This window comes from Pelodiscus sinensis, chromosome 18 (genome assembly GCF_049634645.1).
Source record: "Pelodiscus sinensis isolate JC-2024 chromosome 18, ASM4963464v1, whole genome shotgun sequence".
Classification (NCBI taxonomy): Eukaryota; Metazoa; Chordata; order Testudines; family Trionychidae; genus Pelodiscus; species Pelodiscus sinensis.
In genome coordinates, this window is record NC_134728.1 from 29821107 (window position 1) to 29840889 (window position 19783).

General features: G+C 44.5%; 2 protein-coding genes across 2 annotated transcripts in view; both read right to left on the bottom strand.

Moving 5' to 3' along the window:
* The window catches only part of L3MBTL1 (L3MBTL histone methyl-lysine binding protein 1), a 73406-nt gene extending 71691 nt beyond the window's left edge, over positions 1-1715 (bottom strand). The window contains exon 1 of the mRNA XM_075901377.1: positions 134-1715. The gene's annotated coding sequence lies outside the window, so the exon portion shown is untranslated. The remainder of the gene's footprint in view (positions 1-133) is intronic.
* Positions 1716-14470: 12755 nt separating this feature from the next.
* Positions 14471-19404, bottom strand: SRSF6 (serine and arginine rich splicing factor 6). The gene is made up of 6 exons (XM_075901378.1): positions 19181-19404; positions 18809-18957; positions 17051-17184; positions 16610-16818; positions 16110-16193; positions 14471-15989 (listed from the first exon to the last, which is right to left on the bottom strand). The coding sequence occupies exons 1-6, from the start codon at positions 19285-19287 to the stop codon at positions 15632-15634; spliced, it is 1041 nt and encodes a 346-aa protein (XP_075757493.1). The 5' UTR covers positions 19288-19404; the 3' UTR covers positions 14471-15631.
* Between the last annotated feature and the right edge of the window lie 379 nt (positions 19405-19783).

Genomic DNA, 19783 nt, shown 5'->3' on the forward strand with positions numbered 1-19783 from the left:
GGGATTTTCAAAGCGATGCGGGTCGCATGCAAACCGGGCGCACAGGTGGGCAGAGCACGGAGAAGACCCTTTCCGAGGTGCATCTTGATGATTTAAAGAGGTTTATAAATTACTTTCTTATCTGATTCCTTACCTACAATAATCAGCCTGTGGTCACTGAATGCTGAGCCTGCGGGAACCTGGGCTGCCGCGCGCCTGCGCACACGGGGGGGCGGGGCCGCCTGCCCTGCAGAAATGCACTGGCTAAGAAATTGACAAGCAAAGCATATTTAATATACAGCGAGCGAGAGTGGGGTGGGCTGGGGGGAGACGTGTGTTATCCACGCTGCAATTCCCGTTTTATATAAATAGAGAATTAAACCCGCTATTAACCCCTCCGAGGCTGCTGTGCAGCCGGGTTTTCTCTGCCAGTGGGGGCGGCCCCTCCTCTGCACATCGGTATTTTGGTGGGTTTTCTGCTTGGGCTTTTTGAAGATCAGGGTTAAGTTTAGAATTAATTCATTAGTTAACTGGAATGATGAATGCATCCGCCCCAGCCCCCTTCTTTTTCTTTAAAGCACACGCTTCAGATAAAACGTCCCCTAGGCTCTGTCCTGTTTGCTCCCTGACAATGTGTTTTGTGTTGCTGTTGATGGCGATAGTTTGCAACAAGGAGAAGAGTCAAAATATGCTGCGCACAATGTGCGGATTTTCGTAGCCAGGGAGCCTGTGTAGGCTGCATTTAAAATAACCCCGCCCAAAACTATTATGGAAAAGCCGTTCTGGGTCAGTGGCCCTGCAAATCCGCAGATATTCGCACCCGCGGGTATCAGCGGCTCCGTTTTGCGGATACAGCTGTGGATGCAGATGCAAATCTCGTATGCACAGGGCTGTAGAGACAGCGGTTTCAGAGGAAATTAACCGGTCCAGGCAATTGTCCAGTGAGCCGGCCCTTGTAGTGGAGTCCCAGTTTCGGGCAGGGGGAGGTTTAGGGACATATAGAGCCTAAAGCCAGATCCCCGACCATCTAGGCTGCTAGCCACCGCTACCTGAGCTATCTAGTTCTCTTTTGAACCCAGTCACAGGTTTGACCTTCACGGGCTGACGGGGATGGGAGACGCTCGCAACACTCCTCCATGGCTAAGGGAGTCACTGCTAATCGAGGCAACAAACCATCACGTGGAGCATTCCCTTATCTTCTCGAGACCCTGCGATTGGCGTGGCCAGCAATGGAGAGCCCTTTGGAAGCTGCTGAGAGCCAGGCGCAGGGGCTAATTAGCCGGGGGGGGGGATCAATATTTTTCTGCATGTTAAGTGCAACTAACAACCAGCCGTTGGCTGGGTTTGTGTCTTGTATGGCTCTGGGCTGCTCTTAGCTACACGGGCAAAGCTCACTGAAGCGATTGACATAGCTAAGGGCAGAGGCCACGCGGGTTTGAGGGCAGGTGGAGGTAACTCCCAAATCCCTCCCAACCTTTCGAAAATAGCCAGTGTCCAGCCTGGGAAAGCAAAGGGGCAATGGCGGGAGTTCATGCTAGCAGGCAGCAAGGCTGGGGGGGTGTTCGGTTTCAATACTAAATAGTCGATGGGAGGATTCGGAGCCTAGGACACGAGGGAAATTCTCCCTCGGAGCCAAAGGCGAAGTGCAGCCAATGGCACGTTGGCATCCAAGGCGGGGAGGTCACCTCTGAAGTTCTGTTGTTTTCTAAACAATGGGCCGCGTGCGACTGACCAATAGCCGCTCCGATCCTTTGAACTTCGCCACACTGAGCGCAAGCAGCGCGCCCGCTTAACACCGCCCTGCCCGGAGGCGCCCCGAACAGATTCTCACGCAAGGACGCGTGCATGGGCCCTGGAGTTTGTGCTACGGCCGGCCTGGGTCGGGGCGGTGGAGAGTCTGAGACAAGCAACCTCTGGATTTCCAGCCGTGGCAGCAAACGGCCCTTGCTCGTGTCATTCTGCAGTCACGTCTGCTTCGCCTCACCCGCCCCTTCAGAGGCAAGGGTAGAGGGGCGTGTGTGAATCCCCATAGCATATCTAGGGCAGGAACATCAGGGGCGAGGCAGCAACGAAAGAAATGCAATCTGCAGCTGCACCTGCCCGAATCCGGGCTGCGCTGGGAAGCAGATTGTAATCCGAATGAGGCTGACTCGGTTTACACTGCAAACAAGAAAGAGATTCTATAGTTAAAAGCTGATGGCTTTTGACTAACTAGACCCCGGTGCGGAGGTTAATCTCCATTGCCATGTTAGCAAATTCTCCAGATTTTTTCATATAATTTGGCAGATTTAAATTTATGCAGGCAGAATTTAACTCTTCCGGTTGCCATAACAACGCAATACATTTATTCTTCAACGCGGCCGTGTCAATTTTTAATCACATCACATTATTTTGGAATGTGATTGCATCGGTTTAGAACTTTGGTTGCTATAACAACTGAGCAGATAAAAATACATTCGGTATCCAGTTTACATTTGGGTTTGGACCTGGGATTTTTTCCCCTGGAACCGAGGGCAGGAGACTATTCAGAAAATTAAACTGAAATGGCGAGATAATCTCTCCACAAGAACGTAACACACACACACGCTGATCACAAGTGATTACAGACTTTTGAAAGTCGCTTGAAAATTCCAGTATGAATGCTTGATTAACTGGTTGTCCTGTATTAATAGCATCCTTTTCATAAAAATTAAAAACACACTGTTCCTAGATAGGACTGGTTATTGAAAAAACTGTTTGTTTTATTCATTTAGAAATGTTTGATTTAAACTGAAGTGTGTGTGAGGGAGAACAGGAGCACTAGGAAAGTGTATTAAAATAAAATCATCCAGTCAAAAATCCTTGACTGCTGTACTCTGCTTGAGTAAGAGAAAATATCAGACTGGCCTCTCAGTTTGGTTATCTTGGGAACTTAGACACAAACAGCAAGTCAGATTTTTGGTTTGGTTTTTAGAACTTGTGCATCATTAAATAATTGGAAGATGTTGTAGAATACTGGTCAAAAACTGCAAATAAAATGTTAGGGTGTATAGGGAATGAAACGGAAAATGGTACATATAAATCCATTGTGCTTCCTTACCTAGAATATAATCTGTTCCATCTTGGGCACCCAATCTAATATTAGATAGATGATATTAACATTGCTACCTCATGCTGCCACACCTTTTGTGCTGAAATTAGTAAAATAAAGAGTGAAAGTTTTCAAAATGTTTAATGTCAATTTCAACTAACACTGTAGCTGGTAAAATGCGAAGTGGGGGGCTTTTCACCACAATATTTTCTATTTTTCAGATTTTGCCATCAAAATTTTGAAATTTCAATTTTTTTTCAGGTTTTATTACAAGAGAAGAATGAGCAGATGTGCACAATAACAGTCTTCAAATGTGTAAGAGGCGGTTAAAAAGAGCACAGTACTCAGTTATTCTCCATTCACTTATGCTAGGGCAAAAAACAATTTGCTTAATTTGCATCAAGAGAAATTTAGATCAGATATTAAGAGAAACATTCTAACTAAGGATAGTTAAGCACTGAAGTAGGACTAGCTCAAAAGCAGTGCATGTACATCTATGGGAGCTGGAAATTACTAAACATAACAGCAAAGCTCAGACCCAGTGACCTAGATATATTCATCCTCCTACAGACATCTTAGTGACAGGATCCCTCTGCTAAAAATTGTCACTGTCTTCATGCTTACCTAAAAGCCATTGGGGAACAGCATTGAGGGGTAAGGACTGTGACCCATTTTTGTACCAGAATGGAATGCAATTAACCAGTTTCCCCGTGTTTTTTGACAGCATGTTATTAAAACATTAAAACCCAGGTTTATGTGCTTTGCTTTTTCTTTTGCCTTGCATGCAGGAGCATGGAGAGATTCCCTCTTTCATGTACTTGCACAGGCTCCAGCGCCCGTCTGCTCTGCCTGCCTTGCTGCTGAAAAACGTGGCTGAAACTGGTGTGCTTGAAAGTCATTGTAGAGGACAAGGAACAAACACATCCTACTAGCTGCCAAGCCCTGATTCTCCTGCTTTGCTCACGCAGCTCTCTAGTGCTGGATGTTTGGTTGGTATCACCTACACCTGCTTAAGCACAGCTATATGAAGTAATCAGGGAATTCTGTATGCTTCACAGAATGAACGTGTCTCAGTGACTAGCAAATATTTATGCTTTAATCTCCCAAGACTTGAGTTCAGATGTGACTTAGGTGAAGAAGTGGGTAGCAAATTCCACTAGGCCACCAATTCAAATCGAGCCAGGTCACTAGTAACTGAAATTCATTCCTATGCGATGGTGACCCATGCTTTCAGTGCAGCTTCTCTTGGGCAGGTGTGTCTGCAGCACAGAAAGCAGCAGCACAGCTGGCACTCATTGGGCACTTATGTTGGCAGCTGAATAGGAAAGGGCCATGGGCATTAGGGATGTGAATGGGTAACTGGTTATGCTTACAGGGTGATGCTTTCCAGCAACTAATTAGCTGGGGACTGCTCCACCTCAGCCAGGCCCACCCACCAGGCCAGAGGCTGCCTATTTGAACTTCCAGGAGTGGGCGGGCTGAGCAGGGGGGGGTGTTATGGGATTGCTCCACCCTGGCTGGGTTGTCCCCCTCCCCTCACCTGTGGGAACTTGCTTAATCAGTTAAACATTATACTTAACCAGTTAACTGATTAAATGGGATTTTACATCCCTAATGGGCATTGTACTTCAGATGTGCTCATTGCAGGCCCAAGTGGAAGCAGAAAAGCCCAGATTGCTTCTGTGTTGGGGAGGGATGGAGAGGACTCTGCTCTCTGGGACTGTCGAGATGCCGCCTGGGAGCAACTCTCCAGTCACTTCAACATTTTAAAATAAACATAAATCAATCCTGCAGGAGGTGGGTGGGATGAGTCCGTTCATCTTATCACACTCTTGAGAGGGATTTAGGGCTTGATCTGCAAAGTGCTAAGCATGCTGGTCCTGATCCAGCACTTGGGTATTATGACCCTGGGCAGGAGAATGTCCTTGTTTGGTAGCATTAAAAAAAAACAGATTCCAGTGACTTAGGCAGAGCTGGAAGTCTGCCTGGGAAAGATCCCTGACGGGAGTAGCAGGGCACAAGGTGCGTTCGCAGCCTGTCTGGGGGACCAGGCCTGGCAGAGACCAGCAATGAGGTACCTTGGCAAAGCAGTGGAGGGGAGGCTTCCGCTGTCTTCTTCCATGCTGGACCACTGAAGCCTGCAGCAACATTCCCACTTACTTCAAGGAGAGCAGAACCAAGCTCTTGGCTCTGGAAATCCTGTCACTCTTGCATCTCCAGGAGCTTAGAATCACCCGCTCTCCAACCCGCCCCAACATCTTCATTGTTCATAAAAAGAACAAGAGACCCAGGTCAAGGATTTTGATTAACTAATCAGAGCTGATCATCAGAGTTTGCTAATGCACTCGGGCTTTAAATAGACTTTCCGTTGCCTTTTTTTTTCCTGGGGGGGTAGATTATGTGTAGCAATTGGCTGCTTGTGCTGCCAGCTTTCCTGTTCTGGAGAATTCACATATAGCTTCAGCTCAGGGGAAAAGAGTCGATTTAGTCACTTTGAGAGAAAGTGATTCATGGATAGAGACAGAACATTCCATGCTCACTGCTAGCAAGACATGCAAAAAAGCATGTTCCTTGAATGCAGCTTACTATGAGTGATCATGATTTCAGACACTTAAAAACAGGAAGTGCTGCAGCCCAGTAAATACAAAACAGGATTCAGATGACCTGCAGTCTATTCCTTGCTCTGCCACTGGCCTGCTAGATTACCTCAGGAAAGTTACTTTACCTTAAGTGCTTTGTCCCCCTTCTTTGAAAGAGAATGATGCTGACTCCCTTGGCAAAATGCATTGAGATTTACTGATCAAAACCAGCCTGTAAGATTTGTAGGGACTCCTGCTTGTTTATATATGTACATACGCCCAGAGTCAATCTCAATGCATTCTCCATGTTATTAACATGGATGTAAACCTGAATTCTAAAGCATGTGTTTTAATTTAATCTGATGATTCCGCCACCCCCTCCCAAAGCTGGAGTGGTATGGAGCTCTCTGAACCTTTTGAATGGCTAAGGTCACTGCTGTAAGGAATATTGTTTTTCACAGGAGAGGCATGCTAACATTAGGTAAGAAAATCCTGGTGAAGCCCAGGCTGTTATAAACACAAGGTAAACTCCAGATTCCCATACACGCCTGTCCTCCCCACACTAAGACATGGTAAGAGCACCCCCCATCTCTAGGTAGACTGTCCACCTGCTGTGCTCTGTACACAACCATTGAGCTATGAGACACTGCTGGTCAGGAACTTCCCTAAAGGCACAGAGCTCTGTGTGGGATAGCTTTCCAACTTCCCTTTGCTCTAGGGATCACAATATTTCCTTTGCAGAGCACTGAGATATATGGATTAAAAAATTATATAAGATTACTGCAAAATCTCTTTCCCTTTGGCCATCAAAAATGGTGGCATACAATGTCCAAGGTCTTTTATACATTGCACTTACAGTTTCAACTCGAAAGGCAGCAGTCTTTCATTACCAACCAACAGATCCAGGTCACATCTTTCATATTGCTTTCCTCTAAATCTCCTGCATGGTCAGTTGCTCTTTCCATACTCTTCAGCTACGTCTACACTGCAGGCACTTTTGCGCAAGAGCGTCCATGGCAGTGTGGACGCTTTCTTGCACAAAAAAGCTCTGATGGCCATTTTAGCTATCGGGGTTTCTTGCGCAATAAACTCCTTTTCCCATTCACACTAGTCTTTTTGTGCAAGTGCTCTAGCGCAAGAAGTCTTATTTCTCGGGGGGGACAGGAATCACTCTTGCGCAAGAAGCCCTCTCTCCTGATGATCTACTGTAAACTTTCTTGCGCAAGAACAGGCTTGTAATGTGGATGCTCAGCAAGTTTTTGTGCAAGAACAGCCATTCTTGCACAAGAAGCCTGCAGTGTAGACATAGCCTTCTAGTTTAGCCCAGAAAGGGAGCAGTGAGAGCTGAGCAGACAAAAACTAGCAGTAACTGTCATGACATAACTGTAAATCCATAAGTCTTTACTCCTGGGGGAATTATGCCACCATACATTTGCAGAATTCAAGCCCTCCCCCATAGCCCCGATTTTTTTCTCTGCAGAATGTAGATTCTTTAGAGCAGGTGCTGCAGTTATCTTCCCCCTACTAGGGGCTGCTGTGGTAACAGAAAAAAGGGCAGTTGGCCTGGCAGAGGCCATGTTCCTCACAGAAGAGAAAGAAAAAAAAAGTTGCATGTGTTTGAATAGGGTCATAATCTGCCTTACTAAATTTGCCCACTCTCCTCCTGAAGACTTTCCTAGCACATCTTTTCATTTGCTCAGAAATTTCCAAAAACTATTTTTTGGGCTGAAATCCTCTGTGCGGGAGTCTTGTCCAAAAGCATATGTTCAAGAAATATTTAAGCCTATTTCACAGAGCCATTAGATATTTGCTATCACTGGCACAGCCAGAAGGATCCATGTAGGTGGGCCCTGACTTTGGATAGGGGCAGGGGCTAAGCCCTGTGCCCCAGCTTGAGTGCTGGACACAGCAGGTAAGCCTCAGCACTGTTCCCCAGCTGCAGTAAAAGCTGGAGCACAAGGACAGCTGTGGCCCACAGCCCACTGAGGGCTACACCACTACTTCCAATTGCAAATAGTTTGTATTAGAGACGCACCCATATGTAAAAAAATCACTCTCCATGAACAGATAATGAGACAGTCCCAAAACAGAAGACACCCAGAATTGAATAAAGGCTGCTTTTCAAAACTGACTAAATTATGGAGTATGTCCACAGACATCTTGACACTTGCATTATGGATGGGGTGTAGATATGCAATGGATGAACCTCACACCACCTGTTGGGTGATAAATAACGTTCTGATTGCAATGAGCTATTACATACATCTATACAGCTTGTGCCACTTTTGTTTGTAAAAAAAAGTTAGTGGAGTGAGAACAAGTTTGGATGTAGACAGTCTTATTTTAGTTTTAGGAAGATTTTTTGCTTATTTACAGGATTAAGCTAAATCCAAATACGCCATGCAACTGACAATGTGCATGAACAAACTTGCATCCTTTCAACCTAATTTATTTAAGCCTACACTTTTAGGGAAAACAATGCACGTGTGTGTAGACAAGACTGGAAGAGATAAGATCTGCAAATTCTGATTTGATTGTTTTTATTCATCTCCCTCTTCAAACAAAAATGAAAGAATGTGATTGCAACAGTAATAGGTACAATTGAAAAAAAAATCACAAGCCAGCACTCAAAGCACTACACATAGGAATACTTACATTCATCTTCCCTGAAATGTGCAGTTTAATGTATTTCAGGTAGTATTAAATACACACCATGAACCAGAAAGGAAATGCAACACTGTTAAATTGGCTTTGCTGTGGGAGTCTTACCTTCTGTGTTGTACAATGTATTGTAATTTCAACTGCACCCATGGCATTTTAGTACCATAGCATTTATTAATCCCATTACTCTTCCCTCAAGGACATGCTGAATGTAAAGACTTCTGACTTTGAGTGCTTCTAGACCACTGAGCCAAATTCCCACTTTTTCAGCTTTAGCTCTTTGATTTACAAGCATACAATGATTTCATGAATGTTGGCAATGCCAATACAGTAACAATTGGACTTTGGAGAAGCAGAAGCTGGAAACAGTCCAACAAGAAGTTTGTGTATGAAATATTAATTGAAGTAGGTACCTCACCCTTCCATCCCAGTCCACTGTCCTATTCAAGGACACTTGCCAAGACTAACAGCTGTCTTCCACTCAGAAATGAAGTTATCATATGCAGTGTGTAGATTTATTTTTTAATAAACATTTTTTATATTCTTGTCCACTAGATGTTCAAGCTATTTCCTGTTCCAGTTGTAATACCACAGCTTCATGCTCTCTGCAACATTTTGGTGTGTGCAAAAGAATGCTAGTTTCATTTCCAGATGTTTTAAAAGCAGTTCCCAACAAGAGAGTTGTATAACAGAAACACCACTTTAGGTTTGCTCTGACCCAGCCACCTAGTTGCTGTTCAGCCTGCAGGTGCACAGTAGTCTATTCAACATATGCTTCGAGAGAAGTGTGTTGATGTCTGTTCACCAGCGTGCACCTAGGGCAGGATATCATTATGCAGGCTAGCACAGATTTAAGCTCTTCCATGGCCTTAATTTGACATACAGTACCCATCCATGAAGATGTAAATCATTCCAAAACACATTAGGGTAATACTTGGATAAGAGAGGCCCTCCTGCAATAGGCACTACACACTCAAGAAACCCAGCCGTGAAGAGCATACAAAGCACTTATATTTTTCTGATAGAGATGTAGCCGTGTTAGTCTGGGGTAGCTGAAGCAAAATGCAGGACAATGTAGCACTTTAAAGACTAACAAGATGGTTTATTAGATGATGAGCTTTCGTGGGCCAGACCCACTTCCTCAGATCAAGTAGTGGAAGAAAGTAGTCACAACCATATATGCCAAAGGATACAATTAAAAAAAATGAACAAATATGAAAAGGACAAATCACATTGCAGAACAGGAGGGAGATGCAGGGGGAGGGGGGAAAGAAGGAAGGTTAAGTGTCTGTGAAATGATATTAGAGGTAGGGAGAGTGGGATGTTTGTGAGTTAATGGTATTAGAGGTGATAATTGGGGAAACTATCTTGATGGGTGAGATAGTTCAAATGTTTGTTGAGTCCTTTTTGGAAAGTGTCGAATTTTAACATGAATGACAGTTCAGAGGATTCCCTTTCAAGTGCAGATGTAAAAGGTCTTTGTAGCAGAATGCAGGTGGTTAAGTCATTGAGAGAGTGTCCTTTCTGGTTAAAATGGCAAGAAACTGTTTTCTCTTTGTGATCTTGTCTGATATCTGTTTTGTGGGCATTAATCCTTTGGCGAAGTGTCTGAGATGTTTGTCCAATGTACATAGCAGACGGACACTTTCGGCACATGATAGCATAGATTATATTTCTGGATGCGCAGGAATATGTGTTCTTGATCTTATAACTCACTGTCCGTCTGCTATGTACATTGGACAAACATCTCAGACACTTCGCCATCTCAGACTCCAGCTATCTTAACCATTACCAAGATAGCTTCCCCAATTATCACCTCTAATACCATTAACTCACAAACATCCCACTCTCCCTACCTCTAATATCAATTCACAGACACTTACCTTCCTTCCTCTCCCCCCCCCCCCCCCCCCCCGCATCTCCCTCCTGTTCTGCAATGTGATTTGTCCTTTTCATATTTATTCATTTTTTTAAATTGTATCCTTTGGTATATATGGTTGTGACTACTTTCTTCCACTATTTGATCTGAGGAAGTGGGTCTGGCTCACGAAAGCTCGTCATCTAATAAACCATCTTGTTAGTCTTTAAAGTGCTACATTGTCCTGCATTTTATATTTTTCTGACACTCAAAACTACTACAAGTCTATAATGAGCAGCTGGGAATCAGGACTAGCTCTTTGTAACAGATTGACTTCTGCCTCTTGCAAGTCCTCCCTTGCTCTTCCAATATCGTTCCCCTCCCCCCACTGGACAACCCCTCTGTTCTTGATTGGGCATGAGCTTGCTTTGCAGTCATACTTTGGGGTGACCCCTGCCTCCTGCAAGTACCCTCTCTCCTCCAGCCAGTGTTCTTTTGGCAGGCCTTCAACAGCTCAGCCCTTATATAGGGTCTTTCTGGACCCTAATAGCCACTACAGGCAGCCTGGATAACTTCTTGCTTTTATTCCGAGGAAAGATAAGGCCATGCAGCTTCTAGCTCAGACCTAATCTACCTTGCCACAGTCCCACTGAGGTTTGTGCTTTACTAGTACTGGTTAGAGACTACTCCAGGACAAGTTTCACTTGTTGGGTGGTGCCACGGGGCAAGGGAAGAAATCTCAGAGATGCAAGGTTGATTTAATATTTCCCCCTCCATGCATTTGGACTTCACTCTTCCATAAGTATTACAGCGTTTGGCAAATAGGGTTTACTTAAAGCCATCATTCTTTAGAATGCATGAATTCATATTTATCTTCTATGGCAAAAAGATTAAATCTTTCCAGAACTCAAGTAAAATCTGGTACGCTGATTCTAAACCAGATTGTACCTCGCTAAACTAGGACTCTCTGGTCCTGCAGGACCATAGGCATTTCTGGACCAGAGCACCCAGGGAGGTCTGATTGTGCAGCTGGGAGCACGGCTAGGTACCCTGGGGGGCTGGCGAGAGCAGGGCCAGCAACGGTCAGGGAACCCCACCTGCAAAAGCCCTAGTGGGCAGGTGGCATTAGAAACAAAGTCCTGCCAGGACCCAACAATTGGGAGGGGCAGTGGGCTGCGTGGTCAGTAGCAGGGGACCTCCTAGGGTCTAGCAAATCCACTCTTTCGGGACTGCTCAGGTCCTGAGGGTGCCAGACTAGGGAGGTCCAACTTGTATTACAAGTGTATCTTAATGAACTGTGCTTGCAATAAGGTCACTCAAAAAGGGAGCATATATTTCTATTTGCCCATGTCTGCAGCTTATTAAATCCAGATATACATAAGAGATCACATTTTTGGGCAAATATTAGAGGAATATCTACCCTAATAAGTGAAGGAAAGCTTGCTCTAAAACACTTGCTCTAAAATTACAGTATGACAACAGTTCACATTTAGCTAGGAGATGACTTTCAGGGGGAATGAGAAATTTCCATTAAGGTAAAACAGAGAAAGGAGACCAGAATAACTTTATGCAGTAACATGAGGCCATGTATTAAGGCCTTCGATATACTCCACCACAATATGCTAAGAACTCAATTCTAAGGCAAGGACACCAGATTCTGCAGTTCAGAATCAAAGTTCCATAGCAGCTTCAGGGGATATTGTATTCACACATCACCTTAGATTATTCTTTTATATCTTTAACTTCACAGTTTTCACACTGAGATATGTTCACACTGAGGATGCATAAACTGAGCTGAAGTTAGCAGGAATTAACAGTAGTGACGGATAGCAGAATAAGGAGCAATGGTCTCAAGTTACAGTAGAGGTCTAGGTTGGATATTAGGAAAAACTATTTCCCTAGGAGGGCGGTGAAGTATTGGAATGGGAGTGGAATCTCCATCCCTAGAGGTTTTTAAGTCTCCGCATGACTAAGTCCTGGCTGGGTTGTTTTAGTTGTTATTGATCCTGCCTTGGGCAGGGGGCTGGACTTGACCTCCTGAGGCCTCTTCCAGCTCTGACTATGATGTTAAAATGCAATTAATTGACTAGTCAACAGAATTTTCATCAACTAGTCACTTCTGCATTCCTCCTTTGAAACGTATAATAGCCCCCATGGCGGGGTGAGGGTGGGGAAGGCACTCAGCCAGACTGAGTCATTTTGTACATTTTGAAGGCGGAATGTGGAACTCTGCGTACAGCTCGGAGCCAGCGGGAAGTCCTGCTGACACCAGGCTGCATGTGGGTGCCTGCTTTGAAATGCACAAGAGTGCCCAGCAGGGGCTCTTGTGCATTTTGAAGCCATGGAGCCCGGGGTCAGCAGGGACTCCGAGTCCGCCACTGACCCTGGGCTCCATGCTATGCTGCTAAGAGCCCCACTTGACCCCGGGCTCCACCGCAACTACCCCTCTGAAATGCCACTTTGAAGTACTACCCCTTCCCCCCCACCTTCGCTGCACCTCTCAGAGGTGGGGATGGAGGGGGGAATCGACTAGTGGAAAGGCTGATAGACTAGTTGACTATCTGATAAGCATTTGCTTTTTAACATCCCTAGTGGGAACCAAGGTTTGGCAGCTAGATGCCTGGAGGTGGTGTGGGAAAATATCTGGGACAAGCACACTCAATGGGATGTTTCTGCCAAAATATCAAGCTGTGAAATTGTTCAAGTTTGTGTTATCTTCAGGGTCTACCATGAAGACGTGTCAGGCTTTCAGCAGACTAAGGACTTATCTACACTAAATCTGAACAATTAGTTGATCGTATGAGAGGCTCTACAGTATCTAGTTCAATGGTAGAATAGTGATATATGCAGCCGTGTTAGTCTGGTCTAGCTGAAACAAAAGAAACTATGTAGCACTTTAAAAACTAACATGGTAGTTTATTAGGCGATGAGCTTCCGTGGGCCAGATCCACTTCCTCAGATCAATATGTGGAAGAAAATCAGTAGAACCATATATACATACCAAAGTGATACAATAAAAAAAATGAAATTGACATCAAATTTTAGAACAGAGTGGGAGTGGGGGGGAAGGTTAGTGTCTGAGGTAATGACATTGGGGTGATATTTGGGGAAGCTATCTTTGATATCAAAAGATCGCTTCCCCAGTTATCACCCCTATGTCATTACCTCACAGACATTAGCTTTCCCCCCTCAACCCCACTCTGTTCTAAAATTTGATTTGTCAATTTCACAGGCATTTATTTTTTTGATTGTATCACTTTGGTATATATGGTTGTGCCGATTTTCTTCCATATATTGATCTGAGGAAGTGGGTCTGGCCCACGAAAGCTCATCACCTAATAACCATCTTGTTAGTCTAAAGTGCTACATAGTTCTGTTTTTAGTTCAATGGTAGGAATGCTCAACATTTTTAAGACTGTCTAATAAAGATGCCCCCAACTCTTCAATATTCTCTTTACAACTAAAAGGGAGAAACATTACTACAAGTTGAGATCACGGAACAACTCAGGAGGGAGTCAATGCGCCAGCAAATTCTCTGTGCCCCAGAGTAACCTTGGTACACTGGTTTCTGCAATGCTTGAAATTTCAAAATGGGACTTTCTAATGTTAACTCGATAGAAGTGGGGCCATGATTACAAAAAAGGGATTCTACTAAGTCAATCAGTTCTTTGATCCTGCTGTCAAACTGCAAAGACCAGAAACCTCTTAAAAGCACATACCTTAACCAAAAAGGTCTACAAAGTTTTCAGGGCATCTTTCACTTTAAGCAAGAAAGAATGCTAGCAAACATTTCAAAGCCACTGACTGAAATTTAGCCCAACCACCTCTCCATTGCAACCCTGTGAGTGAGGAAGCTGACACCCTCACTCCTCACCCCTGAAAATTGTCATGTGTTAGCTATATTAGAAGAATTTGCATCAACACATGCTGGTGTCTTTTTGTAGAACAAATACTATTTCAAGATCCATCAAATGAAAGGATTTATTTTAAGACACTTTCAACAAGGCTGAAATCCACCTTGTTTGCAGGTATTTATGCCTACAAAATAAATACCAGTTACAAATACATAGGTCCAAGATAGCTTCCCTTATTGTGGATGTTTCTGAATGCTTATTCCTGCCCACAATTAAAAGTCTCAAACAAGACATTTAGAAACCAAATGTCACAGTGTAAGACTAATACAATGTATAAAACTATAGTATGTCCTGCCACCTCATTTAATTTTATCAAATGACCTGATGTGTTCTCCACATAGCAAGAATCTACCTCAGAAGCCACAGAGAAGAATTCAGCAATTTAGTCAGAAAAGAAGCCACAGTGTAATAAAAGCACAAGAATGAGTCACTGATTTAATTTTATACAAGTAAAACTACACATTGTATAAAGATTACAAGGCAGTTCTAATGTTTGCTATTTCAGGTTACAAAAGTCAATTTAGCTATAAGGGGGCTTTTGGGATGGATTCTACTCCACAATTTAAGTGAATTGGCAAATCTGGTTTAGTAAAGCCTTCTGTTAAGACTAGAACTCTAGCTCCAATACATTACAATCCCATAGAGGTTCAGATTCATACCCAAGGGGATTGTGGTTCTCATATTTTGAAGCAACGTGGATATTAAATGAATCATAGGGGAAGGAAGCTTTACTCAGTTTTACATACCCAAAAGGTAAATGTTTAGAGGCCCGCCATTGAGACAAGACACTAATGATAAGGACCACATCCAGAAAGACACCACTGTGAGAATTAGTGTGTCACCTGGAATCCAAGCAAACTAAAAAGTCATGTTACTTCCATTGTTTGAACTTATTTATGAGTTTAGGCAATACTGCATCATGTCAGTCCGCAGAATAGTACCTTTATTAGTTTAATACAATTATGGGAAAGCAGGAAAGAAAATTTTTGCCAAGCTAAGTTAAGATACAGCACAACTGAAGTGCTCCAAACTGAGTTTATTGCTGGTCTGAAATTTGCCTAGTTTTATGTTTACCATACGTTCAGTTCACATTCTGCTTCTACAAATTAAGACCACCACATCATCTATAATGACCTGTTTAAACAAGGTGCTCATGCCTCTGGTAGCAAGCCATAACCAATTAAACTGATGTTCATAATTTTAAAAAACAGTGAAAAAAATTAGGAAAAATAACACTCAAAATGCCTGAACTGAAGCCTCATACACATGTATTTTTAATATAAAAACCACCTTCCACCCAATAGCAGGTAAGTTATTCCTGCTGAAATGCTATAAAATTAAAAGTTTAGCTTAATTTCTAGAAAAAGGGAGGGGGGGTCTCCTGCTTTTACATTTCTGTACAACCTCATCTTTTCATCAAATTTAGATATGCCTCATTACTTGGTTCTCAGGCCATTCCCTTCTCCAAGAGAAGAAACCAACTTCTTAAGTACTAACATAAAAGATTAATGGCCTGGCAAGTAGGAAAATGTTCCATAATAGTGTGCAAAGTAAGAGGAGAGTTCTAGTCTTAATCTCTTGAACTAGATCTTGATCGTGAGCGAGATTTTGAGCGAGATCTGGAGCGGGACCTTGATGCAGCTCTTTTGGGTGGTGACTCAGAGCGAGCCTTGGCAGGTGGTTGCTGCTGTGGTGATTTCGAATGAGATCTACTTCTTGATCTGGATTTAGACTTAGCCTCTCCTTTACCATTCTCTTTGGGAGAGCGTGACACAGATCTAGACCTGCTTCGAGATTTCTCGGATTTCTCCTTGGATCTGCTGCGGGAGCCTCGATCAGACTTGGGTTTGGATTTGCTCTTTGATCTAGACTTCCTGCTTTTAGATCTGGAACGTGAACGATCTTTGCTTCTTGACCTGGATTTAGATCTTTAAAAGAACACAATTTTTATTCACCACTGACCAAAATGTACACATGCCAGTTCCTATGTATAAATAAATATAGTTTAATGAATTAACAGAAAGCATCATTCAACACAAACTACTCACCGCGAGCGGCTTTTTGAGGCACTACGGGATCTGCTGCGGCTACTCCTACGACTTCTGCTGCGTGATCTTCTCCGAGATCGTGACCTGGTGACATTTCAAAAAGGTACCTGTAACTGACTACACCAAATTCAGAGGGTGTTTTTTTTTAAGCCTGGTATGTCCTGCTCCCCCCTTACTTTAGCATAGCCAAAGTGTCTTATCATGAATTTTTAGCAACAGGAGTGGCCATACCAGAGCAGATCATTGGTCCATCTAGGTCCAGAATACCATCTGTCAGTAGCCTATACTTGATGTTTCAGAGGAAGGTGAAACGTCCTCCCCACAATGCACCTGGTCAACTATGCAATGTTACATCATGGAAAAACATTCCTTCCAGACCCCTGGGAGTCATCTTATCCCTGAAGTATCAACAAATTATAAAGGTAATGATTACTCTTAACATTAAGAGTACATATAATAGGCCCTCTCATCAGAGCACAGAGTCTTTGCTATAAAGTTACCTTGACCTGCTGCCAGAATAAGATCGTCTATGGCTTGTCCGTGGCTTGTCTTCAACCAGTCTGATTTTCCTGCCATTTATCTCCGTGCCATCCAATTTGTCCAGAGCACGCTTCATGTCAGAGTAAGAGCGGAATTCAATTACCCCTTCATTTGTGCGTTCTTTGTGAGCATCCGCATAAGTTACCTCACCAGCTTGCCTCATAAAATCCTTAGAAAGTAGATGAAGAGTTACATAACCATTTCCACATTTATTCAGTACAAGTAGGTCACTAAGTCAAAGCTGAGCAGATGCAAAAAACATCAACAATGTAAATTAGCATGCCTGAATACATTTCAAAATATTTCTGCTAAATAATGAAAAAACATCCACATTAAAGTAAAATCTTATTGCTTTCTGCTAGTCACAAGTGACTATTAAGAGATTTCACGTTAATACATACTTTCAAATCCTGCCAACTACAACGACTGGAAAGGTTTTCAACAATCAGTCTGTATTCTGTACGAACAGGCGGTCCATATTTATCTCTTCCTGACTGTCTCCGACTGCTATATCCACTGCCTCCACCACTCCCACCTTTATTGTACAAAGAAACAAAATTAGATTGTCTCAATGTGACAGCAGCTAAATATTCTGAAAAAATTAGTTACACATTATATTTACAGGAGTAGGAATTCATTATCTTTCTAAACCTCATACAAAGTTGCAATTTTGCCGTGATCTATATTAATGGCAAATCAAATAGACTAAAATCCTACCAGTCTGTGCTCCTAAGATCAGTTAGAGAGTGACTGCTCCTTTATTAGATTTACCTTGCTAAGTTTTATTTTACAGAACATTGTAAAATATAAAACTTAACTGATTACATGCAATTCTACATTTTACAAAAACGTTTACTAGTTATGCTAAGTACTTACATCACAGTATGAGGTTTTTGGTGGTTGGCCACAAAACACGCAAGGTAACAGTCACCTAGTTCAGTTTAACCAGTTTTGTCTAACCCTTGGAATCCTCACCATCACCCTGCGTCTAATGGCAAAAGGCTGCTGTCGTCATGGCTTCCGGTAAGGTCAGCCAAAGGGTCATAGGGCAAGGGTCACACAATGTATGGAAAAGCCATGGCCAATCAGGAAAGGCAGTCATCTTAGCCTCAGTGGACACAGCCTCAGCCCCACTGGTCACTTTTAAATTGAAACATCAAGGACTCGTTAAAAAGTATGAATTGAACATGCAACAATTTTAAACATACATTTGAATTTTTAAAAACTTGTAAAAGACAGACTCCCACCCACCCAGTAACAAGCATCTAGAGCAGTGATACTCAGACTGATGTAGCTGTTAATGCAACTCTTTCAAGTTTTTGCAACACATGATAAAACACTAATTATTATTCAATCTGGATACTTCTATGTTAACAACCAACTGTAGTTAATAAAAATAATACTTGGTAAATCACTTGGCAGTGAAAATACTATATACATACACAAAAATTAAATATTTCCCATCACACTGTTTATTGTGAATAGCACTACAGTAAATGTAAACAATGAATTCTCACTAGTGTGGATCTTTTGGGCAATGTTTATCACTAATTTGACTCCTGAACCATTGAGGTCTGAGTATCATTGATCCAAAGCTTACTACTACTTCCCATATTTTCTACAATCTGTCTTAAGTAACCGCCCCCTCCCCCAAGTTCTGTATATTCAATTGAAAGGCTCACATTGCATTTTGCAGGTGAGCACTTCTACTACACTAAGATATGCAGCTTACTTAATCTTCCAAATATTTAAGTTACTATAAACAACCTCTACTAGTAATCCCTGTTCTTAATTAGAGCAACACTACACTAAAATCGCCCCTCTAGTCTGCTTCCTATGCAATTACAGGTACCATTGAGTGAGTGCAGGGCTGTTATAGAGTACTTGAAGCGCAAGGCGTGTGCAAGCCAAGAGGTTTGCAAAGCAAAGCGTGGCAGGTCCCCCTGCAGCCAGCGTTGCACCCGAGTACCCCCAACAGCCACACACACCAATGCCCGAGGAGACCGGCAATGCCATCCCTCCCGCACCCCGGGGACGGGTCCCACGCACCCAGCCGCCCTCTACAGAAAGGATATGCGGCTATCGCAGCAGTGACCGGCCGAGCACCCCCCCCCCCCGCCCCCGCCCGCCCCCGGTGCGGGGCAAGGAGCTGTACTCACTGCGGCTGCTGTAGCTGTACCCGTCCCTGTCCCGGCGGGGGCCGCGGGCGTGCTCCACGATCACCCGCTCCCCGCACAAGTCCTTGCCGTTCAGCTCGTACACGGCATCGTCGGCGTCGCGGGAGTCCTCGAACTCCACGAAGCCGTAGCTGCGGGGCCCACAGAGCGGCCGTCAGGCGCGGGAAGGGGCGGCCGGACAATGGAGCCAGCCCCGCCGCAGCGCCCCGCTCCCCGCCCCCACCGGCGCCATTTTGAACGCGGCGCCACGCGGCAGCCGCGGGCCCCACCACGGAGCTCCGACCCCTCCCCCCTCCTCCTTTTCCCGCCACCGGCCGCCCCGCCCCGCCCCGCCACCGGGCGCCCCCGCCTCACCCGTTCTTGAGATCGACCTCGAGCAGGCGGCCGTAGCCGCTGAAGAAGCGCTGGATGTCCTTTTCCCGCACGTGGTAGCTCAGGCGCCCGATGTACACGCGCGGCATCTCGGCGGGCTGAGGGGGAGGCAGGGCGAGAAGAGCGCGGCGCTGCGGGGCCCACACGATCCCTGAAGCACGGCCTGCTCCACAGCACAATGGCGTCCGGCGCCCGCGCACGCTTTTATACCGGGGGCGGGGCGTAGGCCTCTACGTCACCACGGCAAACGTACTGTGCGCCGAAGCACATCCAGTGAAGGGGGAGAAAGCGCAATGTGCGCATGCGCGCAGGTCGACACATTTTCCATGGCTCCCGGAGCGAGGCTTGGTGCGCATCGTTTCTCCGCGCAGACGAAGCGCGGCTCCTGTACGCATGCGCGGCGCTGCCCCTCAACCTAGTTTGAGGTGGAGCGGGGTGCACTGGTGGTGCTTTCACTAGTGCTTCAAATGCCCCAAGGCAGTGCGTCCATAGACACCCCTCAGAAATTAGGGGTGCCAGATAGTTTCACAAAAAATACCAAACACTGCAGGGGGGGAAATTGGTTGAGAAAAAAAAAAGAGTCAG